At 51.6% G+C, this 25,641-nt stretch overlaps 1 protein-coding gene across 1 annotated transcript in view; it reads right to left on the reverse strand.

Moving 5' to 3' along the window:
• The window catches only part of CACNA1A (calcium voltage-gated channel subunit alpha1 A), a 421,027-nt gene that overhangs the window by 24,671 nt on the left and 370,715 nt on the right, over nucleotides 1-25,641 (reverse strand). Inside the window, exons 28-35 of the mRNA XM_032265882.1 lie at nucleotides 25,078-25,238; nucleotides 23,175-23,312; nucleotides 21,745-21,946; nucleotides 19,075-19,239; nucleotides 17,507-17,617; nucleotides 11,495-11,578; nucleotides 6,744-6,749; nucleotides 263-379 (exon numbers count right to left, since the gene is read on the reverse strand). Of these exons, the coding sequence (XP_032121773.1) occupies nucleotides 263-379; nucleotides 6,744-6,749; nucleotides 11,495-11,578; nucleotides 17,507-17,617; nucleotides 19,075-19,239; nucleotides 21,745-21,946; nucleotides 23,175-23,312; nucleotides 25,078-25,238 (984 nt within the window). The remainder of the gene's footprint in view (nucleotides 1-262; nucleotides 380-6,743; nucleotides 6,750-11,494; nucleotides 11,579-17,506; nucleotides 17,618-19,074; nucleotides 19,240-21,744; nucleotides 21,947-23,174; nucleotides 23,313-25,077; nucleotides 25,239-25,641) is intronic.

Here is a 25,641-nt window from a genome sequence, read left to right on the forward strand (position 1 = left end):
GCTCTGCCCCACTGGGTTGGGTGGCCACATGCTGCACTAGAGTCCTGCTAGGCTGGTGGGCATCTCTGGGGGCCCTAGGATGAGGCCTTTAGAGCTCTGAAGACACACCAGGGGTGGGAAATTAGACAAGAGCCCTACAGATAACAGAGTCTCTGCATGACTATATCATAGAAGTACTTCTGATCTGACTTCTACATTCACCCAGAGCATGGGGGTCGCCTGTCTTATTAGCCCTGGACCAGCAGGAGGAATGAGGACTCACCTTGAAGGACTGCACAAAGGTCCAGAGAAGAATGCGGATGGTGTAACCCTGACGGAGAAGTTTGATGAGCCGGGCAGCTCGGAAGAGGCGGAGAAAGCTCAGGTTGATGAAGTTATTCTGGGGAGATGGAGGAAAAGGGGTGACCATCCACCCACCCCAAAGGGCTCAGAGCCGTCACCACTCACAGAGGCCCCCTACATGAAGCCAACCAACAGGAAAAAAGCAAGCCAGACCCCAAATAAGGAGGGAGAGAGAAAGCACTATTAATGCAATGATGCAGAGGAAAAACTCGAAAAAGGAACGAAGTTGGGAGAGAGAGGGTGGGAGGGAGGAAAAGGCATCAACTCAAAAGCATAAGCCCTCCCTGCCAGCCCCACCCACAATGGGGAAAGGAAAGAAAAAGGAAGGAGGAAAAAGGAATGGGGATGGGGAAGAAATAACAAAAGAACAAGAAAAAGAAAATATATCAGAATCATCCAATCAGGAAAAAAATCGAGATGGTTTTTGTTTCTCCCAACAACCAAATGCACTGAGACGAAAGGACACAAGCCGGTCAAGTTGCGGAATCTATCACACGTGTACAATGCACAAACACCAGGGCAGGGGTGGGGATGGAGGTCGCCAGCACGCTCAGACCTGGTGGACATGTGCGGGTTCCGAGGGCATGTTACGCTCCGGGCCAGAAATGCATCTGTCACGGGACTCACCGGGCACCCTGCCCTGCCCTGCCCTGCCGAGCTGCCCACCCGCTCCTGCCCGCCCTGACCTCACCCCACGGCCAAGAGGAGCAGCGGCTCGAGCCAATTGGGAGAAGCGGAAGAGCATCTTTTCTTACCCCCTTGGCGAGCGGGAATGGGGAGGACGGGAGGGAGCTGGGGCTGTTCGGCTGCAGGGTGAGTCCTCGCTGCCCGCTGAGTCGGAGAAGATGCATTTGGGGCCCTTTTCCCCCCTCTCAGGGATGGCTTCTCAGCTTCTGGGGCTGGGTGGAGTAGCACGGGACCAGGCCTGCAGGAAGCAGGAAGCACTCAGCTCCCATGGGTGGGTGAGCTCAGAAATCAGCCCAGGCCCACCAAGGGGTGGGTGCTGGGGGCCGGGAGGTGGGACCATCCCTGCCCCCAGGACCTCCCTGGGTGGCCACTGCCTCTGCTCAAAAACCCCATCTAGTCACTGCCTCTGCCTCCTCCCACCCAAGCTAAAAGAACCAGGGGTCCAGAGAGTTGGGGGGCCAGGGAGACCAGCTGGAGATGGTGGACACGGACTGCCAGTGTTTTGTGACCATCGTGGGGCTTCAAGGGACCTTGGTTGGGGGGTGTGAGGCTCAAAGTCATGAGTGGGCCAAATCTGGCTAAAAAAGCTGTTTTGTTGGGCCTGAGCAGTGTTTTTTCATTTGTCCTTGTTTTTAATTAAAAATTATTGCTGTTGTTTAAAAATCAAGAGCTTTTTGCCCACCAATCTGGCTTTCTGGCAACCCCAGGCCTGCTGCAATTGCTCCCTGGAAGCAGGCCACATGCTCTCTGGTTTTCCAAGGTCCTCGAGTTCTAGAAATGGCACCTGCTTTCCTGGTTGACTAGTGTCTGCTTGGCCGCCAGAGGCATTTGAGTTCGAGGCCCCAGCCTCAGGCAGACGTGGAAACCCTTCTTCACTGGCCAGTACCCAGCAGGTTGAAGGCAGGAGGAGTAGAGGGTCTCCCCAGTAAGGGGGCCTTCATCAGACTTGTTCTATGGGATTTGCAGGAGCCCTAAATATAGGCCACATAGCAAGACTGAACTTGGTCTAACCTTCATCCCCCTAAATGGCACAGGGTGACCATACATTCACAGCCTCCCTCCCAGTTTCACAAGTGTCCTAATTTGGGTGACGCATTACATGGGAATCCTACTTGGCGGCTTCCAGAGGGCTTCCTGGCCACCACATCTGCGTCTTGTGCTAGCTTTGGCCTGGGAACTGAGAGGCAAAGACTGGAGTTCAAGGAATTTCTGAGGCTGGCAAGAGGCCTCTGGGTCTGATAGCAATGTCTAGGACACTCTCTGGGACACATCCGTGTGTCGTTAGGCCTCTAGGGTGGGAAGGGGGCTTGGGGATCCTACCCTGACCACAATGTGCTCAATTGGTGTCAGAATGTCTCCAGTGCCTTGAATAAGCCCCCAAACCCAGCTTGGCTAAGAGAGCCACTCTCTGTGCCCTGCTGCCCTGACCCCCATCCCTGCCTGGCCAGCCAGCTCCACCTGGGGATGGGGCCGATGGCTCAGGTGTCCCCAGCCCCCTCCCGTTCAACCCCAGAGTATAAGCCATCCCTTTCATGGGGCGGATCATAACATGTGGACTCGGCCAGGCATGCGAAGGCAGGCAGACCCTGGAAGCAGCCTCGGGAGTTTTGGGGGAGGGCAGGGGAAGCTTGCAGCCATGCAAAAAAGCCAAGGATCTGGCAGGGAGATTCGTGCAGAAAACATGCTTCCCTTCTTGGAGCCAAGAGGGGGGAGGAGACACACGAGGAGGGCAGGGGTGGAGACGGGAAGGGTTCAGGGCAGTGGGGCAAGGGTACTGGCCTGCCTTCCTCTACCCTCCATCTCTTTCTGAATCTGCACCAAGTCTTCCCACTGCCTCCAGAACTTCTGGCAAGCTCCCTCTTCCTGGCTTCCACATTTCATTCCACAGCTTGGGAGGTGCAGCTTCCTCTCAACGCCTCCCCTGAACTTCCTGGCTAGAATGTGACGGGGGTGGGACACAGCCCCTGGAAGGCATGAGGACAGCGTGCTTGTGGTCTTTCCTCCTCCAGCACCGTGCTCAGGTATCCCGCAAGCGCTCAGGATGGGGAGACCACCCACCTAAGGTCTCTAGACAAGTTGTGCCACTGCACGCATCACCTCCAAGCTCCAGCCCCCATAACCACCCACCTATCTGACTTCTTTCTGAATGTCCTAAAGGCACCTCAAACTCACTATGCCCACACCTGTTCTCTTCCCCCAACCTGGCTGTTTCCTGCACTCACTCACCTCTATCTCTCGGTTTGTTATTTTTTTTTTGAGACGGAGTCTTGCTCTGTCACCCAGACTGAAGTGCAGTGGCACGATCTTGGCTCACTGCAACCTCTGCCTCCTGGGTTCAAGGGATTCTCCTGGCTCAGCCTCCTGAGTAGCTGGGACTACAGGCACGCGTCACCACGCCCGGTGAATTTTTGTATTTTTATTAGAGACGGGGTTTCACCATGTTGGACAGGCTGGTCTCGAACTCCTGACCTCAGGTGATCCGCCTGCCTCGGCCTCCCAAAGTGCTGGGATTACAAGCGTGAGCCACCCGCCTGGCCTATCTCCAAGTTTTAAAACAGACCTGAGTGCTCCCAGGCACCTCTCATTTCATCAGTTCCAACCTGATCTTTCCCTGGGTCCTGCAGAGATCCATTTGAGAGGGACAACCCTCCCACTGTTCTCTGTTCTCCACTGTCAGCTCTTGCTGAGATTCCTGCTGCCCACCTCCAGCCCAGCATCCTGTCAAGCTGTTCCCTGCCCTGCAACCAGACTGAGCTTGTCTAGTTACATGACCAGTCATGTCTCCCCTGCTTCCTGTTCTCCCAGGCCCTTCCTGATGCTTAGGAGAAAGCTCAAATTCCACAACAACGCACTGCCCTCCCCAGCCCAGGGTCCTGTCCCCTTCTGCCGTCTTCAGCTGTCTCCAGGTCAGCCTTTCTCTGCTGTCTCTGCACCGGCCACACTCCCTCACTTGTAGATCCTGACTTCCCACAGGCTCCGACCCACCACAGGGCCTTTGCATGTGCTGTCCTGGGGCTGGAATACTCTAAGCATCTCTCTGTGCCTTGTTAATGCGGCTCAACCTTCAGCTCACAGCGCGGGTATATTTTAAAGTGGAGTCAAGGGGTTATTTGACCAATGCCTGCCTCCCCCACCTGACTGTTTGTGGTGGCAGTGGGGGACATTAATGGTGTCTGCTTCTGCCCATAATTCCATCTGTGGCACCAAATAGGGCCTCATTAAATGTTTGGTGGGTGAGTGCATGTGTATTGCCAGCAGGGAAGGGGTCCCAGGGCAAAGATGTCATTAGGGCATCTGTCTAAGGGACAGTGGGGGAGGAGCAGAGGCAGGTGAGATTTAACAGAATGAGGAGTGTGCAGGGAGCTGAGCAGTGGGGGAGGGAGGGAGATATGTGCAGTGTGTACTGGGGTATGGGTACAGGGGGGGTAGATGTAGCAGAGAGGAGCGCTGTGTGTGTGTGTGTGTGTATGTGTGCGCACACGACTGTGTGTGTGACACAGAGACAGGGACAGTGAATAAGAATTAGAGTCTGGGCATGGTGGCTCACGCCTGTAATTCCAGCACTTTAGGAGGCTGAGGTCAGGAGTTTCAGACCAGCCTTGCCAACATAGTGAAACCCCATCTCTACTAAAAATACAAAAAGTGGCCTGGCATGGTGGCACATGCCTGTAATCCCACGTACTCAGGAGGCTGAGGCAGGAGAATTGTCTGAACCTGGGAGGTGGAGGCTGCAGTGAGCTGAGATTGTGCTATTGCACTCCACCTTGAGTGACAGAGTGAGTCTCTGTCTCAAAAAAAAAAAAAAAAAAAAGAGAAAATTAGAGAATGAGAAAGAGGAGAGGTCATGACTATGTGCAGTATCTGTACATGCAGTGACTGTGTGTGCAGTGACCCTGTGTGTAGTGACTGTGTGTGCATAGTGACCCTGTGTGTAGTGACTGTGTGTGCATAGTGGCTGTGTGTGCATAGTGGCTGTGTGTGTGCATAGTGACTGTGTGTGCACAGTGACTGTGTGTGCATAGTAACTGTGTGTGTGCAGAGTGACTGTGTGTGTGCATAGTGACTGTGTGCATAGTGGCTGTGTGTGCATAGTGGCTGTGTGTGTGCATAGTGACTGTGTGTGCACAGTGACTGTGTGCAGTGTGTAGTGACTGTGAGTGCATAGTGGCTGTGTGTGTATAGTGACTGTGTGCACAGTGACTGTGTTCATAGTGACTATGTGCAGTGTGTATGCAGTGACTGCATGTGTAGTGACTGTGTGCAGTGTCTGTGTGCAGTAACTGTGTGTGCAGTGTGTATGCAGTGACTGCATGCATAGTGACTGTGTGTGCAGTGACTGTGTGCACAGCGTATGTGGATAGTGACTGTGTGCAGTGTGTATGCAGTGACTGCATGCGTAGTGACTGTGTGTGTGCAGTGACTGTGTGTGCATAGTGACTGTGTGTGCATAGTGACTGTGTGTGTGCAGTGATTGTGTGCAGTGACTGTGTGTGCAGTGTGTGTGGATACTGACTGTGTACAGTGTGTATGCAGTGACTGCATGCATAGTGACTGTGTGTGTGCAGTGATTGTGTGCAGTGTCTGTGTGTGTGCAGTGACTGTGTGTGCAGTGATTGTGTGCAGTGTCTGTGTGCAGTGACTGGGTACAATGTGTATGCAGTGACTGTGTGCAGTGACTGTGTACGTGCAGTGACTGTGTGTGCAGAGTGTGTGTGTGCAGTGTCTGTGTGCAGTGTCTGTGTGCATGCAGTGACTGTGTGTGCAGAGTGATTGTGTGCAGTATCTGTGTGCAGTGTCTGTGTGCAGTGACTGGGTACAGTGTGTATGCAGTGACTGTGTGCGTGCAGTGACTGTGTGTGCAGTGATTGTGTGTGTGCAGTGTCTGTGTGCAGTGTCTGTGTGCAGTGACTGTGTGTGTGCAGTGACTGTGTATGCAGAGTGATTGTGTGTGTGCAGTGTCTGTATGCAGTGACTGTGTGCAGTGACTGTGTGTGCAGTGTCTGTGTGCAGTGACTGGGTGCAGTGTGTATGCAGTGACTGCATGTGCAGTGACTGTGTGTGCACAGTGACTGTGTATGCAGGTGCAGGTCAAGGCTCCAGGAAAGGGCCTCATGAAGCTGCCAGACCTGAGCCTGACACTTCTGAGCTCCCCTGCCTGAGAGTCTTTGCTGGCACACTGCCTGGCTTGCAGGTCTCCTCCAGCAGACTTGGAGAGTCAGGTCTCTGCTGGTCAAGGCCAAAGACCTTGTCAGTTTGAGATGGAGGGTTGGGGACAGCAGGCTGGAGAGAGCCGGAGGGCGAGGAGGGAGTTGGCAGCTTTCCTGGGGCCTGGGCTCCATGGAGCTGAACCGGGGGGCAGCAGTGGTGAGAGGTGGCAGGGAGTGGATTTGCCTCCACTGTCTCTGAGTGTATGGAATGTGGTGAGACACAGAGGTGCTGCACTGGGAAAACCCATCCCTTCTTCTGCAAAAGACACAAACCCCAAACAGAAAACCCCCATTCAGAACCCGATAAAAACAGAGAATCTGCAGGAAGGGGGAGGCACAGGGCTGGGGGTGGGAGGACAGAGGGACAGACAGAGAGGAGCAGAGGGGTGGGGAGAGCGCCAGGCATCCCACGTCGGAGAGGCAGGGTGTGGCATGCAATGCCTAGGCAAGGAGACGCGTTCACAGTTAATGTAAAGCATTTAGACTTCAGAAAGAAGTAAGACCAACCGGATTCTAGATGCAGATGTTGAAGATGAGGGGGAGCGGGCGGGCGGGGGCAGTTGGGGAGGCGTGTTCAGCATTTTTTAGGTTGATTTGTAACCAGTGCCAAAAGACCAATGGGTTTCGGTTCCCGGGCGGGGAGTGGGGGTGGTGGTGGCGGTGGGTTAGGAGATAAGTCATTGGTGTATGAACACACAGACCACGTCATGGATGAACAAATGAATTTCATAGTGCATTTTGATTGGATGAGGTTTTCAGACGGCGTTGCGCCAATACACAGTTTTAAGAGCAGGCATGAAAAGAGACAAGACAAGAAACAGAGTCATTATCCATTGCGCACAGGGCAAACCCACGCCACCCCGGCCGCGGGGGCAGCGGCGAGGCAGCCTGGGGTAGTACTGCCACGTGCCCTCCGCCCCGCCCGCCCCGGCCGCGGGGGCAGCGGCGAGGCAGCCTGGGGTAGTACTGCCACATGCCCTCTGCCCCGCCCACCCCAGGGGCCTGCCCTCCCAAGAGGCTGCCATTTCCTGCCTTAGCCCGGCCAAGCCCCGGCCTCAGACCTAGTAGGCTTACCTGGGAGGCAGAAAGGGGCAACTGAGACCTCCTTGCCCGCCAGGACATGCCACTCCCTACTCCAGGCTGGGAGTGAATTGTTCTAGAAGGGTCCAAACACCCAACCACTATCTTTCCCTTACGCTGATTATAATTCAGGGCCAGCTAACAAAACTACATACCCATTCACGATAATAATAACAATAGCAATAACAACAACCAGAATAATGACAACCAGCTATGATAATAATCAGAACGCCTTTTTTTCTTCTAGCAGGTTCTGTGCCAAGTGCTTCACGTTGAATTTTTTTTTTTTAAAGATGGGTTTTCACCATGATGGCCAGGCTGGTCTTGAACTCCTGACCTCAGGTGATCCACCCACCTCAGCCTCCCAAAGTGCTAGGATTACAGGCATGAGCCACCATGCCCGGCCATTTTTTTTTCCTTTTTTTGAGACGGCGTCTCACTCTATTGCCCAGGCTGGAGTGCAGTGGTGCTATCTCGGGTCATTGCAATCTCTCACCTCCCGAGAATCAAGTGATTCTTCTGCCTCAGCCTCCTGAGTAGGAGGAGGGATCACAGGCACCTGCCACCATGCCTGGCAAATTTTTGTATTTTTAGTAGAGACAGGGTTTCACCATGTTGGTCAGGCTGGTCTCGAACTCCTGACCTCAAATGATCTGACTGCCTTGGCTTCCCAAAGTGCTGGGATTATAGGCGTGAGCCACCATGCTCGGCCCATAGATGCTTTTACTTGTAAAACGTTCCCATCTCCCTCCCTAGAATGTCAGTGCTATGGGAGCAGGCATTCTGCATTCTTGGTCTGTTTTGTTTGGCACCCCTCCTTCCCGCTCTGTCTCCAGCACCTATAACTACACCTGGCACACAGTAGGTGCTCAATGAATGTCTTTTGAGTGTATGCATCAATGTGAGTCTTCCAAGTGTCTGAAATTGGTTGCAATGGCTAGCCTCGCTCTACATGAGAAGAGGCAGCACAAGTTGTTCAAGTTCAAGCAGCTGGTAGGGAGGGTGGGGGCTGTTTGGCTACGGCAATGGTCCTGATGTCCCTCACCGCCTCACGCCGCATCTTCCTGCCAGCCAGGAGAACAGGCGATTGCAGCCTATCCCTACAGCCGTTTGACTGGTGATTGAAGGTTTCAACTAACTTCCTCCACCCCACCTGCCCTTCTGGGGAGCTGGGCCGCCCCTCTTGACCCAAAGGGACATTGGTGCAAGGCTGTCTTGTGTGTACCTGGATGGCAAGGTATTCTGACTGCCAGCTGGAGCTCCAGCCCTCTCTAGAAACGCAGGACAGCAGAGAATGGCCAGGTGCGGGTAACCCAGTGAAGACAGCCCTGGGTGGGGCAGAACCCTCTAGAGGAAGGTTTCAGGGATAGTGAGGGGAAGGGGAAATTTCTGGCTCACTGGAACTGAAGGCAAATAAGAGTGTATCACTTGGGTGTGGGTGCTGGGGAACACATCAAAGAATGCCCCCCCCCCCTTTTTTTTTGAGATGGAATCTCACTCTGTCAGTTGCCTAGGCTGGAGTGAAAAGGTGCCATCTTGGCTCACCGCAACCTGTGTCTCCTGGGTTCAAGCAATTCTCCTGCCTCAGCCTCTGGAGTAGCTGGGATTACAGGCATACGCCACCATGCCTGACTAATTTTTGTATTTTAGTAGAGATGGCATTTCACCATGTTGGCCAGGCTGGTCTTGAACTCCTGACCTCAGGTGATCTGCCCACCTCAGCCTCCCAAAGTACCGGGGTTACAGGCGTGAGCCACCGAGCTTGGCCTAAAATGGCCTCTTCTTTTGTGTGGTTCCCCAGCCACTCCTGGCCTTCTAGGATGGAAGAGCAGGCAAACAGATCCTTTTCTGTAGGGGGATCTGACTGGGACACCCCAGGGGCTGTCAGTGTGCTCTCAGGAGTCATCCAGGCCTGGATTTGTGACCTTGGGAGTGTCCCTCACTTCCCCAAGCACTGAGAATCAGTTTGCTTTCTCTCTTTCTTCCTCTTTTTCTTTTTCTTTCTTTCCTTCTTTTTTTTCCCTCTCCTCCTCCCTCCCTCCTTCTTTCTTCCTTTCCTTTCTTTTCTTCTTTTCTTTTTTGAGACAGAGTTTCGCTTTTGTCACCCAGGCTGGAGTACAATGGTGTAATCTCAGCTCACTGCAACCTCTGCCTCCTGGGTTCAAGCAATTCTCCTGCCTCAGCCTCCTGAGTAGCTGGAATTACAGGTGTGTGCCACCAGACCCAGCTTTTTAAAATGTTATGTAGAGATGGGGTTTCACCATGTTGTCCAGGGTGGTCTTGAACTCCTGACCTCAGGTGACCCACCAGCTTTGGTCTCTCAAAGTGCTGGGGTTACAGGTGCGAGCCAGTGCGCCTGACCGAGGGTCAGTTTTCTCATTTGTGAAATGGGGCAACACCCTTGTCCTCAGGCCTGATCACAGCTAGATCTGCTCTCCTGACTTCTCTGCCTGCTCTGAGCATCACAGTCAGCTCCCTTCCGATTTACCTTGGCCAACAGGAGGCTCTGGCAGGAGGTAAGGGATGGAGGAGAGAAAGGTTGGCAGGTTTCTCCTCCACTGCTCTCCATCTGCTTTGGCCCTGGTCTGTCCCTCTGCACTGACAGGACAGCTCCCACTTGGTGGCTTCTCCTTGTCTCTTGCTCAGGTTCCCTCCCCACTTCAGCACCTGGGCATGTAACAGCTCCCCACGGTGGAGGCTGGTCGCTGGGTACTTTGCCACCCTTGTGGATGTCCTTCCCTTCCCCTCCACCAGTGGTCTCTGCATTTGGGTGTTATAGGAAGCAGAAAAGCTCCCTTTAAAGTTCCTTTTCTTGTTAAAGAATAAATCCTAAGTGTGCTAATAACTCTTTGTTACACTCTATCCTATGTAGCTATTAGACATGTCATGCTTACAGCCACATAGTACATTCTATGTCCTTGTACTTTAACCAACATATCTGTGCTGGACGTGCTCACAGGCATGTCCCAGCTCTCCATTGCTTCTACCCGTTTAGAAGAGTTAAGCTGTTAGCCAGTCGGGCTTTGGTTTAGATTGTGAGGTCTGGCTCCAGCCAATGGAGATCAGACACAGCCAAAGGACGACCCCAAATGCCTGGTAAGGGATTAATTCGTGTGTATTCCCTTTGTTCTTTGTACTCTCGTAACAATGGCTACCAGGAATACCCTTCCTGCAGTCCAGGAGGTAAACATTGTGTTGCTAAAAAATCCTTTGCCTCAGTGCTGATTTTTCTTTGCGGCACCGAGCATCTGCTTCCGACAGGTGTCTTCGGTTGACACCTCTGAGGGAATTCTCTTACGTGTGGAGACCAAGACCTCTACCTGAGCCCAATCCACGTAAACCGCTTGGCACAGTTCCCTGGCGCACAGCAAGGCTGCACTTCTTGTGAGCTACTGTTATTTTTATTGTTATTAAGATGACATTGATGTCACCCTTGACCCTTGGCTTTGACGCCCTTTGACCACTGCTTCCCCTGCAAGGATCTTCCACCCTCCCCCCGATCTCCTGAGGGCCCCCAAGCCTGGGCTTACTGGCAGATGGCCAAGGAGAGGGTCTGGGACAGGAACTCTAGGGCTCTGTGTCTTTCAGTAAAGGGGAAGGGCAATATGGCCTGTGTGGCCATCACAGAGAAGTCCAGAGACACCCCATGTTGGGAGTCTCCCGGGCCTGGGACTAGAGGAGGGAGGACATCCTGGGGACCCTCCCCCTACAGCCCTGGGAGTGGTGTCCCCACTGTGGCCTGAGGGCAATGGCTCTCCTTGCCCATGAACCAGGAGAGGGTTGGTTCAAACAGAATTGATTTGAAACTCATTCTTTCTGGGCTCCCGACATGATGTGGTGTTTGGGAGCAGGCTCAGCTTTAAGAGCTTTTAAGTGTCTCAGTTCTCTCAATGTGCTCATTTGCATTATTAATTCTTAGGCCAGGATGCAGGGAAGCCCACTCCTCAGTGCTAGTCCTACAGCCAGGGTTTGGTCACCCCCATCTTCCCACGATCCCCTCCTGAGGCGCTGCCCTTGTCCCCGGGTCCCCAGTTCTCCCTCTCTGGTCATGGCCAAGTGCTGGCTCAAGCCAGCTGTGGCTGTCGGGACCCACTGCTTCTGGGACCATCCTCCCTCCCCCACCTGCCACCTGCCTCATCCAGCCCAGTCACCCAGAGAGAAGCTGACAGTAGACTTACCCCAAACTCAGTCACGAGGATATCGGTGATGCTGCCCAGAACAGTCACAAAGTCGAAGATGTTCCAGGCATCACGGAAATAATTCTAGAATGGGGACCCACAAGACAGAGATGCCAACAGAGGGCTTGGTTCCCCGGCCTCCTAGGCTGGCCGGGGGCATGTGAGGGACACAGCTGCCAATCAGCGGAGAGAACGGGACAGCTGTGGTTGTTCGAAGTGCTGTGGTAAGGGCTGTTCAACATCATCTGTGTTGAGTCTCCCTCCCTGGGGACCTTCCCATGATTGGCCTGGCTCCAGAGGGGGCCTCCAGACCCTGCTTCAGCTGCACGGGGTTGGGGCTGCCCTTCAGAGCTGTGGCCTCTCTAGCACTTTTGAGGGCTCCTGAGACCCCAGGGGCTTTATAAATGACATCATTGAGATCCTCATGAATATCCTGGAGGGAAGGCTTATCACCCATTTTCTTTCTTTTCTTTTCTTTCTTTTATTTTATTTTATTTTTAAGAGATGGGGTTTCACCATATTGGTCAGACTGGTCTCGTACTCCTGACCTCAGGTGATCCACCCACCTTGGCCTCCCAAAGTGCTGGAATTACAGGCGTGAGCCACCGTGCCTGGCCTCTTTTCTTTTTTTTTGAGATGGGGTCTCGCTCTGTCACCCAGGCTGCAGTGTAGTGGCATGATCTTGGCTCACTGCAACATCTGCCTCATGAGTTCAAGAAATTCTCCTCCTTGACCTCCTGAGTAGCTGGGACTACAGGTGCATGCTACCATGCCCGGCTAATTTTTGTATTTTTAGTAGAGATGGGGTTTCACCATGTTAGTCAGGCTGGTCTCAAACTCCTGACCTCAAGTGATCTGCCCACCTTGGCCTTCCAAAGTGTTGGGATTACAGGCGTGAACCACCGCTCCCGGCTACACCCATTTTCTAGGAGGTGACCAAGCCTCAAAGAGCCAAGCCACTCATCTGCCTGAGGTCAGCAGCACAGATATATAAAGCTGGAATTTGAACCCAGACCTCAGAGAGCCCAGAGTCTGTACTCAGGATCCCACTAGGCGGCAGCATGCTCATGAAGAAAGCAGACTGGGTTCAACTCCCAGCTCTGCTACCAGAGCTGTGTGGCTATGGGCAAGTGGCTTCCTTTCTGGGCCTCCATTTCCTGACCCAGAGGAGGAGGACAGTAACAGGGTGCAGAACAGAACAGGGCTTTGGGGCCTTCCAGGCACACATACTTCCTGGCCTCCTTGTGTTTAGATGGGGCCATGTGTGTCTAGGTGTGGTAACATGCTGTGAGTGGAAACAGTGTGGCCATTTACTGGTCAGCGTTGGACTCTCTAGCCTCTCAACCCTGGGCTTGGCAATCAGTAACATTTCAGATGGAGCCTGGGTCCCTGAGTAACTGTGAGGCAAACAGCTTCTCTGCTGAGTGTAAAAAACCTTCATCAATGTAAGTCACTGAGATGTGGGGCTGTTTGTTACTGCAGCTTCACTTGATCTATCCTGACTGCTACATTCCTAGACTGGGTGCTGGCTCAAGGTGAAACACAAGCATAGCCTCTCTGCTATTAAAATACAGAAATACTCCACATTGTTTGGAAAACAGTCCCACAAGCCCTCCCCCTTTCTCTGACTCCCCTCAACTGAGTACTGACATGGTGATGGGTGGCACCCCTGTTCGGATCCAAGAGTCTGGGTCAAAGAGATGGCCTCCCCTCTGGGGTTAGTGGGACTCAAAACACAAAACACAGGGCCTTCTGAGCATCTTCACAGAAGCAGAGGCCAGGTCAGGGGTTGGGGTGGTCAGTGGTGACCCTGAAGTAGCCCCTCTGCCTTACAGAGAAGGAGCCTGACTTGAGAGCTGTGTTCGTCTCCTATTTGGAGTGCTCACAGAGATGGTTGGGGCATCAACTTTAGCACTACCAACTGGGGCTCAGTTTCAGGGGGACCTCCAGGGGGCAGCAGAGAGCACACATCACAGAGTCATCCCACCTCATGGGGAGAGTGTGGGTCAATTTATCCTCCAGTGCCCATCAGACATAATCAAAGGCCTCTGTGCCCTTCTCTGGAAGGCAGGAGTATCACAGCAATCAGACAATGAATGTGAGTCATGAGCATGGAGCATACAGTAGGTGCTTAACAGATGAGATGTTGCTGTTTCACAACTACCTAAAAGGATTTCAAGTCCTACTGGCACTTTTGGCATTTTAGCAGATGTTTCTGGGGCCCTGCCCACATCTCAACTGCACACCTACAGTATGTTACTTTGCCCAGGGTCTCTCTCTGGCTGCACGTGTGTTTGGGAATTAACAGCTCTCCTGGGAGTGGGCTGTGATTATGTCTGATCGGCACTGGAGGATAAATACACCCACTCCCTCCCCCGTGAGGTAGGATGACTCTGTGGTGTGTGCTCTCTGCTGCTCCCTGGAGGTCCCCACTGAAACTGATGCCCCTAATGACCTCCTTGAGCCAAGGTGGGAACCTGGTTTCCTGAGACCCTGGCTAAGACCACAGGCTGTAGGTCATTCTCTTCAAAGGAATGGACTAAACTGGTGGTCAAGAGAACAGATGTCCCGGTTCAAGTCTCACCTTGGCCACTCACTGGAGACCTTCAAGACTTCTAGTTCCAGCCCATTAGCATAAGCCTTTTTCCCCTTAAATTTTTTTTTTTTTTTTTGAGATGGAGTCTTGCTCTGTCACTCAGGCTGGAGTGCAATGGCGCGATCTCAGCTCATTGCTGTCTCTGCCTCCTGGGTTCAAGTGATTCTCCTGCCTCAGCCTCCCCAGTAGCTGGGATTACAGGCTCCCGCCACTATACCTAGCTAATTTTTGTGCTTTTAGTAGAGACAGGGTTTCACCATGTTGTCCAGGCTGGTCTTGAACTCCTGGTCTCACGGGATCTGCCCACTGCAGCCTCCCAAAGTGCCAGGATTACAGGTGTGAGCCACCTTACCTGGTCCCCCAATTTTTAAAAATAATTTTTATTTTTTTAGAGATGGGGTCTCACTCTAACACTCAGGCTGAAATGCAATGGTGCAACTGTAGCTCACTGCAACTCTGAGCAACTGAGTTCAGGCAACCCTCTCGCTTCAGTCTCCTGAGTAGCTAGGACTACAGATGTATGCACCATGCTTGGCTAATTTTTAATTTTTTTTGACAGAGTCTCCTTCCGTCACCCAGGCTGGACTGCAGTGACAAAATCCTGGCTCCCTCTGCCTCCCAGGTTCAAACCACTGTTGCGCCTCAGCCTCCCAAGTAGCTGGGATTATAGGCATGTGCCACCATGCCTGGCTGATTTTTGTATTTTTAGTAGAGACAGGGTTTCACCCTGTTGGCCAGGATGGTCTCGAACTCCTGGCCTCAAGAGATCTGCCCACCTTGGCCTCCCAAAGTGCTGGGTTTAGAGGTGTGAGCCACTGTGTCTGGACTTTAATTTTTTTTTTTTTTTTGTAGAGATGGAGTCTTGCTATGTTGCCCAGCCTGGTCTTGAACTCCTGGCTTCAAGCGATCCACCCACTTTGGCCACCCAAACTGCTGGGACTACAGGTGTGAACTATAATACTTTTTTGTTTTTTTGAGATAGTGTCTTGCTCTGTCACCACACTGGAGTGCAGTGGCGTGATCTCGGCTCACCGCAACCTCCACCTCCCAGGTTCAAGCAGTTCTCTCGCCTCAGCCTCCCGAGTAGCTGGGATTACAGGCATGCACTACCGTGCTCGGCTAACTTTATATTTTTAGTAGAGACAGGATTTCTCCATGTTGGTGAGGCTGGTCTCAAACTGCCGACCTTAGGTTATCCGCCTGCCTCAGCCTCCCAAAGTGCTGGGATTACAGGCATGAGCCACCGTGCCCAGCAAGGTTACCTTTTGTAATGAAATAGCTATCAAAATATTTTTCAAGGCTGGGCTCGGTGTCTCATGCCTGTAATCCTAGCATTTTGGAAGGCCGAGGCACGCAGACTACTTGAGGTCAGGAGTTGAAGACCAGCCTGGCCAACATGGTAAAACCCAGTCTCTACTAAAAATACAAAAATTAGCCTGGCATGATGGCATGCGCCTGTAGTCCCAGCTACTTAGGAGGCTGAGCTGGGAGAATCACTTGAACCCATAGGCGGAGGCTGCAGTGAGCTGAGATAGGAGATTTACTTGAACCTGGGTGGAGGTTGCGGTGAGCTGTGATTGTGCCACTGCACTCCAGCCTGGGCAACAGAGCAAGACTCTGTCCCAAAAAAAAAAAAAAAAAAAAGTCTAAAAAATGGCCATCTAACAATTAATATACTTCTTCATTAACACACTAACAAATTTTAGCTGTAGGTTTAATCACAAGCAGCATTTCAAAGAAATGATGAATGCAAATTAAATTTTTTTTTTTTTTTTTTTTTTTTTTTTTTTTTTTTTTGAGACGGAGTTTCGCTCTTGTTACCCAGGCTGGAGTGCAATGGCGCGATCTCGCCTCACCGCAACCTCCGCCTCCTGGGTTCAGGCAATTCTCCTGCCTCAGCCTCCTGAGTAGCTGGGATTACAGGCACGCACCACCATGTCCAGCTAATTTTTTGTATTTTTAGTAGAGACGGGGTTTCACCGTGTTGACCAGGATGGTCTCGATCTCTTGACCTCGTGATCCACCCGCCTCGGCCTCCCAAAGTGCTGGGATTACAGGCTTGAGCCACCGCGCCCGGCCTAATATCTGATGTTTATAAGTGACACAGGTCATGTTGATTAAAACTAAGTGTTGACAATACTAATACTAAGGGTTTGTTGTCTCCAATTCAGATGGAAGGAAATGTTAAAATTTAGTTACTGGCTGGTGAAAAAGAAAGATGTAATTTTTTTTTTTTTTTAGATGGAGTCTCGCTTTGTCACCCAGGCTGGAGTGCAGTGGCGTGGGCTCCACTTACTGCAACCTCTGCCTCCTAGGTTGAAGCAATTCTCCTGCCTCAGCCTCCCAAGTAGCTGAGATTACAGGAGCCTATCACCATGCCTGGTTATTTTTTATATTTTTAGTAGAGACAGTGTTTCACCGTGTTGGCCAGGCTGGTCTCGAACTCCTGACTTCAGGTGATCCACCTGCCTCAGCCTCCCAAAGTGCTGGGACTATAGGTGTGAACCACTGTGCTCGCCTAATTTTTTTTTTTTTTTTTGTAAGACTTGTTCTGTTGCCCAGGCTGAAGTGCAATGGCAGGACCTCAGCTCACTGCAACCTCCACTTCCTGGGCTCAAGCAAATCTTGTGCCTCAGCCTCCTGAGTAGCTGGGATTACAGGGACCCACCACCATGATGGCTTATTTTTTTGTATTTTTAGTAGAGATGGGGTTTTGTCATGTTGGCCAGGTGGTCTTGAACTCCTGGGCTCAAGCGATTCACTCGCCTCTGCCTCCCAAAGTACTGGGATTACAGGTGTGAGCCACTGTGCCCAGCCTCTTAGATTGTTGTTTAAAGACGGAGTCTTGCTGTTGCCCAGGCTGGGGTGCAGTGGCATGATCACAGCTCACTGCAACCTCCACCTGCTGGGCTCAAAATACCTTCCCACCTCATCCTCCCGAGTAGCTGGGACTACAGGCATGAATCACCATTCCTGGCTAATTTTTTTTTTTTTTTTTTTGTAGGGACAGGGTCTTTGCTTCCCAGGCTGGTTGAGAACTCCTAGCTTCAAGCAATCCTCCTGGCTTGGCCTCCCAAAGTGCTAGGATTACAGGCATGAGCCACTGTGCCCAGCCTGATTTCAGTTTTCTTATCTCTGAAATGGTGCTAATGACTCTCAGCCATTATAATTCCCATCATTTTGAGAAACTGAACACAGAAGCACCTGGCATACAGTAACACTCATGTATTGGGTCTCCCTGGGAATCCCTGCAAACACAAGAATGCCTAAGTCAGATCTGTGGCCACTGGGAGGATGCTGAAGCCACCCTTGAGCTTGGGGGTCTTAAGGCCACATGGGGGGACCATCATCCAGCACCTGTTCCTCCCCCTGGGTGGCTCCCCAGCCCACAGCTGTAGCCCCAACTCGGTACTTACCAGAATCCCAAAAGCCATGACTTTCAGCACACATTCCAGGGAGAAGAGGGAGGTGAAGACGATGTTGAACACCCTCAGGGCGTTTTCATAAGCAACAGAAGCCCCGTAGAACTAGGAGAAAGAAGCAAGGGTGGCAGGGTCAGTGAGCAGGGGTGGGAAGTGGGGAGTGGAAAGGCAGCTTCAGGCCTGTGCTTCTCAAGGCAACACCCCGGCCCCAGGTAAAGGTGGAGCAGCCTCGCTGGTGGCAGGCACGGTTCAGGCAAGCCCAGCTCTCCACCAGACTAGGCTCTTCTTCTCACATCCAAAAAACAAAACCCCCCCACCACCCACCTTTTTTTTTGGTAGGCGGGGTCTTGCTATTTTGCCCAGGCTGAGCTCAAACTCACAATCCTCCTATCTTAGCCTCCTGAGCAGTTGGGACTATGGGCATATGCCATTGTGCCTGGTTGAATAATAATACTTTTTTCTTTTTTTTTTTTTGAGATGGAGTTTCACTCCTGTTGTCTAGGCTGGCATGCAACAGCACAATCTTAGCTCCCTGCAACATCTGCCTCCCGGGTTCAAGTGATTCTCCTGCCTCAGCCTCCCAAGTAGCTGGGATTACAGGCATGCACCACCATGCACGGCTAATTTTTGTATTTTTAGTACAGACAGGGTTTCACCATGTTGGCCAGGCTGGTCTTGAACTCCTGACCTCATGTGATCTGCCCATCTTGGCCACACAAAGTGCTGGGATTACAGGCGTGAGTCCCCACGCTCGGCCTCTTTTCCTTTTTTTTTTGGAGACAGAGTCTCACTCTGTTGCCCAGGCTGGAGTGCAGTGGTGTGATCTCGGCTCACTGAGACTTCTGCCTCCTGGGTTCAGTTGATTCTCCTGCCTCAGCCTCCCAAGTAGCTGGGACTACAGGTACGTGCCACCACACCTGGCTAATTTTTGTATTTTTAGTAGAGACAGGGTTTCACCATGTTGGCCCGGATGGTCTCAATCTCTTGACCTCGTGATCCACCTGCCTCGGCCTCCCAAAGTGCTGGGATTACAGGCGTGAGCCACTGCGCCCGGCCCCGGCCCAGAGTTTTTTTATTTAGAAGCAGCTCCTTGGCCCTGGGGCTTTTAGGGTCCTCACCTACCCCTCCTCCCTCATCTCACTAATCAAACATTTATAGAGAGCCTCTTGTTCCGTCCGAGCCAGATCCTTGCTGGACTCTAGGAATTCAGGGGTGAGGTCCTCACAAGTGGGTGGGGGACACTGCCATACAACCTGACGCTGATTTTTGTGGCAGGTGACATAAAGATAGGCTGCCTGCAGAGACGAGTGCCTCAAGCAGTCTTGGGTGGTCAGGGAAGGCTTTCTGGAGGAAGAGGTCTGCTGGTACAGCTGGGAGGCAGCAGCCGGCCAGGGAGAGTGGTGGAAAGAGCGTGTCAGGTAGCGGGAACAGCTGGAACAAAATCTCAGAGGCGACCCAGAATGTGGCCTGTCTGGGAAACTGCAGAGGGTTTTGTTTTACCACGGTAGGGGCAGGAACGAGCTGGGGGTGAAGCGGTGCCGGGGGCTGGTGTGGGCGCTTACCTTCATCATAAGCACGATGGTGTTGAGGGCGATCATGGCCATGATCGTGTACTCGAAAGGCGGAGACACCACGAACTGCCACATGCGGTACTGGAAGCTTTGCCTGTTTTGCGGCATGTGTCGGGTCAGCGGCTTGGCGCTGATGGCGAAATCGATGCAGGCCCTCTGCGGGAGAGAGGTCGGTGGTGTGAGTGGCAGAAGCAGGGAGAAGGCGGCTGCACACCGCACCCTCTGTCTAACTCGGCACGGGTCCCTGCCTCTCTTGCCCCCAGCCAGGATTCCTGGGCTCCCTTCTCCTTCTCATCATCACTTTCTTATCCTGACAGCTATGACTGCTTGAGATGTCACCACTTGCCAAAACGTGCACTGACGTTTCCCCATTATTGCATGGCTAATGCACACATGGGAAGTGGGTACTATCAATAGCCCCATTTTGCAGATGAGGAAAATAGAGGCCGAGAGGGGTTAAACCACTTGCCTCAGGTGACACAGCTACCAAGTGTGCCAAGTCGGGTTGAAGCCTAACCTTCCCTTCCCTTCCTTTTCACTTTTCCTTCCTTCCTTCCTTTCTCCTTTCCTCTCTTTCCTTCCTTTTCCTTTCTCCTCCCCTCCCTCCTTCCTTCTTTCCTCCCCTCCCCTTTTCCCTCCCTCCCTTCCTTCCTGTCTTCCCTCCCTTTCTTCCTTCTTCCCTCCTTTTTTTTTTTTTTTTTTTTTGGACAGGGGCTTGCTTTGCCACCCAGGCTGGAGCACAGTGATACAATCACAGCTCATTGCAGCCTTGACCTCCTGAGTTCGAGTGATCCTCCTGCCTCGGCCGCCTGAGTAGCTGGGACTACAGGCATGCACCACCACACCCGTAATGAGATTCCCCCTCTCTACGATTAAAAAAACTTTTTTAATCGTAGAGAGGGGGAGTCTCATTATGTTGCTCAGGCTGGTCTTGAACTCTTGGGCTCAAGTGATCCTCCTGCCTTGGCCTCCTAAAGTGTTAAATTACAGGCATGAGCCACTGCGCCTGGCCCGTTCTTTCTTTTTTTTTTTTTTTTTTTTGAGACAGAGTTTCGCTCTTGTTGCCCAGGCTGGAGTGCAATGGCGCGATCTCGGCTCACCGCAACCTCCGCCTCCTGGGTTCAGGCAATTCTCCTGCCTCAGCCTCCTGAGTAGCTGGGATTACAGGCACGCGCCACCATGCCCAGCTAATTTTTTGTATTTTTAGTAGAGACGGGGTTTCACTTTGTTGACCAGGATGGTCTCGATCTCTTGACCTCGTGATCCACCCAGCTCGGCCTCCCAAAGTGCTGGGATTACAGGCGTGAGCCACCGCGCCCGGCCCTTCTTTCTTACGGAACACTTTGCTGCTGCTTCTCCTTGTCTTCGAGGGAGAGAGAGGGAGGAATACTGGTTAAGTCTTAAGGGCCAAGGGAGCAGAGGACATATTCTAGGTCCTCTAATTAGCTTGGATGATGCCAGAGAGGCAAAGAGTCATGTCTACACTCTCTGGTAGACTGGGGACTGGATTTTCTTTCCTTTTCTTTTTTTGAGACAGGGTCTTGCTCTGTTGCTCAGGCTGGAATGCAGTGACGTGATAGCTCACTGCAGCCCCGAACTTCCAAGTTCAAGCATCCTCCCAATTCGGCCTGCCGAGTTGCTGGGACTAAAGGTGTGCACCATCATGCCTGGCTAATTTTTGTTGTTTTCAGTAGAGATGGGGTCTTGCTATGCTGGCCAGGCTGGTCTCAAACTCCTAAGCTCAAACAATCCTCCTGCCTCAGCTTCCCAAAATGTTGGGATTATAGGTGTGAGCCACCACACCTGGCTTGGCTTTTCATTCATAAATATTCACCACCCTTCCCTGGGGGAGACTGTATTTCCCCACTCCACTGATGTCAGAATGGGTGTTTGACTTGTTTTGGCTGATGAAATGTGGGCAGAAGTGACATGTGTAATTTTTGAGCACAAGCCTGAAGGGCTGAACCCCGGTTTGACATCTTCTCTTTTTCTTTTCTGAGGTGGAGTCTCACTCTGTCGCCCAGACTGGAGTGCAATGGCGTGATCTTGGCTCACTGCAACCTCTGCCTCCCGGGTTCAAATGATTCTCCCGCCTCAGCCTCCTGAGTAGCTGGGATTATAGGCACCCGCCATCACACCTGGCTAAATTTTGTAATTTTTGTAGAGATGGGATTTCACCATGTTGGTCAGGATGGTCTCAAACTCCTGACCTCATGATCCACCCGCCTCGGCCTTCCAAAGTGCTGGGATTACAGGCATGAGCCACTGTACCCGGCTGACACACTCTTTTTTTCATCTGGAGCATCTCAGAGGGAGGCTGCTCTCAGCCTGGGAGCCAGAATAAAGATGATGCACAGGAGAGACGCAACTGATCTCGACATGCAGTGTGTGCAAAAAATAAGCCCCTTTGTGGATATCTGGCAATGAAATCTGGGGTTGCTTATTACTGCGGCATAACCTAGTCTAAACTGACTGATACATACACTATATGATGTGTTTCCTCTAGAAACTCCATGAAGGGCTGCCCTGAAGGCTGGGTTCTATTTGGAGGATGCTTCTGTTGCCTCCCCCAGGTACCCCTAGAAACTGGTTCCTGGGTGCTGTGTACATGTGCGTTTGTGTCCCCAGTTTTTAAAGGACAGATGGAATTGGAAGTGGCACCTCATTTTTCTCCAGGCTGTATTCCTCCATCATCTTGTCCCCTTGCTCCTGGAAGGTGATGATGATCAAGGCCACAAAGATATTGACAAAGAAGAAGGGGAACACCACAAAGTAGACGACGTAGAAAATGGACATCTCCATGCGGTACCCGGGGCTGGGGCCCTGGTTCTCAAAGGTGGCATCCACTGAGTGCTTGAGGACCCTGCAAGGAATGGGGGAGGGAGAGGGAAGGGGCAGGAAGGAGACAGACACGGACCCAAGGGGTGATGAGGAAGGCGGAGAGAGGGTAGAAGTAAGATGCGGAAAAGGAACAGAGGGAGATGAAAAAGAAACATAAGTAGTCACTGTTTTTGAAAGGTTGGCAACAATGTCAGTCATTTCTTAATTTTAATTTTTAAATTATTTTTACTTTATTTTTTTTTTTTGAGATGGTGTTTCACTCTTGTTGCCCAGGCTGGAGTGCAATGGTGTGATCTTGGCTCACTACAATGCCCGCCTCCCGGGTTCAAGAGATTCTCCTGCCTCAGCCTCCCGAGTAGCTGGGATTACAGGGATGCGTCACCATGTCCGGCTCATTTTTTTTTTTTTTTAATTTTTAGTAGAGACAGGGTTTCACCATGTTGGTCAGGCTGGTTTTGAACTCCTGACCTCCGTTGATCCGCCCACGTGGGATGCCAAAGTGCTGGGATTACAGGCATGAGCCACCGAGACCAGCTTTTTTTTTTTTTTTAAGATGGAGTTTTGCTCTTGTTGACCAGGCTGGAGTGCAATGGTGTGATCTCGGCTCACTACAACCTCTGCCTCCTGGGTTCAAGTGATTCTCGTGCCTCAGCCTCCCCAGTAGCGGGGACCACAATGTGTTCTACCATGCCTGGCTATTTTTATTTTTCTTTTTGTATTTTTAGTAGAGATGAAGTTTTGCCGTGATGGCCAGGCTGGTCTCAAACTACTGGCCTCAAGTGATACACCTTCCTTGACTTCCTACAGTGCTGGGATTACAGACCTGAGCCACCACGCCCAGCCTCCAAGACCTTTTTCTTTTTTCTTTTCTTTTCTTTTCTTTTTTTTTGAGACAGAGTCTCACTCTGTCTCCCAGGCTGGAGTGCAGTGGCGTGATCTTGGCTCACTGCAACCTCCGCCTCCTGGTTCAAGTGCTTCTCCTGCCTCAGCCTCCGAGTAGTTGGGATTACAGGCATCCGCCACCATGCCCAATTAATTTTTGTATTTTTAGTTGAAATGGGGTTTCACCATGTTGGCCAGGCTGGTCTTGAACTCCTGACCTCACGTGATCCACCCACCTCGGCCTCCCAAAGTGCTGGAATTACAGGCGTGAGCCACCACGCCCGGCCTCCAAGACTTTTCTTATTGCTAAACTCTCAGGCCTGTTCTCCTCCTGCTCCCTGAGGCTCCTGGGTAGACTTCCAGCTTACTGCGGCCAGCCTTCTCCCGTGGACACAGTGAAGAGGGTCAGCAGGGCCCAGAGCACGTTGTCGTAGTGGAATTCGTACTTCTTCCACTCCCGATCTCGTGCCTTCACCTCATTCTTCTCATAGAGGAGGTATTTGCCTCTGCCAAAGAGAGTGAGGACTGTCAGTAAATGGGCAAGACGGGCTCTCTTGCACTTGTCTTTGGTCATCGCAGACAGGAGGAGGGAAAAGAAGAGGGCTCCACCAGCCTATGCTGCCCCTCTCGGCCTGGGAAGCGGCGACTCCCCATCCCGCCACCGCGGCTCCCTGTGCTTCACGGGGGACTGCGTGTGCATCTACTTTGCGATAAATCCATGGACGATCCCACAACCCTGCTCACGGTGGGAGAGCAGACCCAGGGTCCAGCTTTCTCTTCCAACGTGATAACCTCTAGTCCTCCCGGCGAGCGCCTCGGTCTTGTGGGGGGTGGGGCAGGGGGAGTTTAGGAGGAGGCAAAGGGACACAGGGGACATTTACAAGCTGCTGCTCCCTTTCAAGGAAGGAAACAATGGCTACTACCAGAGTCCTACCCAGACATCTGGCACCCCCCCTAATTTTAATAAATAGCCATTAAGATAACAGGCTGCCATCTGTTGCAAAAATACCACTTTACACTGGTGACATCACTACGTATATACATGTATACATATGTACACACACATAATGCGTATATATGTATATATTTTTGAGAGGCAGGGTCTCACTCTGTCACACAGGCTGGAATGCAGTGGTATGTCATCATGTATTGTGGTCTTGAACGCCTGTGTTTAAACAATCCTCCTGCCTCAGCCTCCCGCGTAGCTGAGACTACAGGTGTGTGGTACCATGCCCCGCTAGCTTCTTTTTTTTCTTTTTCTATATTTTTAAAATTTTTAGTTTTCTAAAAATTTTCATTTTGTATTTTTTTTTTTTAACTTTTAAACATTTTTTTGTAGGGATGAGGTCTCATTATGTTGCCCGAGCTGGCCTCCAACTCCTGGTCTTAAATGATCCTCCCACCTCAGCCTCCCAAAGTGTTGGCATTACAGGTCTAAGTCGCTGCACCTGGTCTCTTACCTAACTTATTTGGCAATGAAACCTGATCTGATTGGACATGAAGCTCTTCATACTTGTTATTTACCCCATTTAATGTAAATAGCTACACTTTTTTTGAGATGGAGTCTCCTTCTGTAGCCCAGCCTGGAGTGCAGTGGTGAGATCTTGGCTCACTGCAACCTCCGCCTCCTGGGTCTTGGTTCAAGCAATTCTCCTGCCTCATCCTCCTGAGTAGGTGGGATTACAGGCACACACCACCATGCCTAGCTAATTTTTGTATTTTTAGTAGACAGGGTTTCACTATGTCAGCCAGGCTGGTCTTGAACTCCTGACCTCGTGATCTGCTTGCCTTGGCCTCCCAAAGTGCTGGGATTACAGGCATGAGTCACCGCACCCGGCATACTAGTTACACATTTTATAGCAGAAATATTGTGTTTGCTTATAAGGCTGCCTTAGACCCAGCTGAGGGTGTCATGTACCGATGTGGGATGTACACAGTCCAACATTTCTAAAATCTCAAAATATTCTCCACTTTGAAACACACCTGCCTGTAAAGGTTTCAAGTAAGGAACTGTGGATGTGTATTAATATCCCTCACATGACAAAGGCGGTGACTGAAAGGTCAAGCCACTTGCTTATGACTCATCCTGTGGCTATGGGCGGTGACTCGAATTCTAAAACTGGTTTTCTTTCTACCCAAGAACCAAGCTTGGTCACTCCCAAGGCTCAGCACTTCTCCAGTCTCTGAGCCCAAGTGGCCGATGCCTCTAGCCACCTCCCCACTGCCCACCTGCCAGTCCCAATGGGAATGCACCGGAAAGTTGAGACCCACCGACAATCTTTCTCAAACTCCTTGGACTCGTCAGTGCAGTGGAAGAACTTCCCCTTGAAAAGCTGCACAGCCACCACGGCGAAGATGAACATGAACAGCATGTACACGATGAGGATGTTGAAGACGTTCTTAAGGGAGTTCACCACACAGTCAAATACAGCCTGTAGGGTGGGGTTGACAGAGCATGAGGGGCTGGGGACCTGCCTGACCTTCTGCCTCCAGTGGCCCATAATACCAAAATACTGCCACTATCATTCCCACTTCACGGGCAAGGTCGTAAGTCAGCTCACAGGGACAAGGCCACCCAGGTAGCTTTGAGAGGTAAGTGTTGGAGGACTTGGATTCAATCCCCGTCTTCTACAATCTACAACTCCCAAATGGGATACTAGAGATGCTTTTAGGTGATACAGGAGCCCAACACAGAAAAACCAGGTAACAAAGTTACTTCCTTTCCAACTCTCTCAATCCTTTTGAGTCAAGGAGAAATTTCTGCTTAGTTACTACCATGTTAACACCTATCACTGCTGACATTTCCTTTTTTTTTTTTTTTTTTTTTTTTTTTTT

Source organism: Sapajus apella, unplaced genomic scaffold, assembly GCF_009761245.1.
Source record: "Sapajus apella isolate SASKATOON/1434 unplaced genomic scaffold, GSC_monkey_1.0 scaffold152, whole genome shotgun sequence".
NCBI lineage: Eukaryota > Metazoa > Chordata > Mammalia > Primates > Cebidae > Sapajus > Sapajus apella.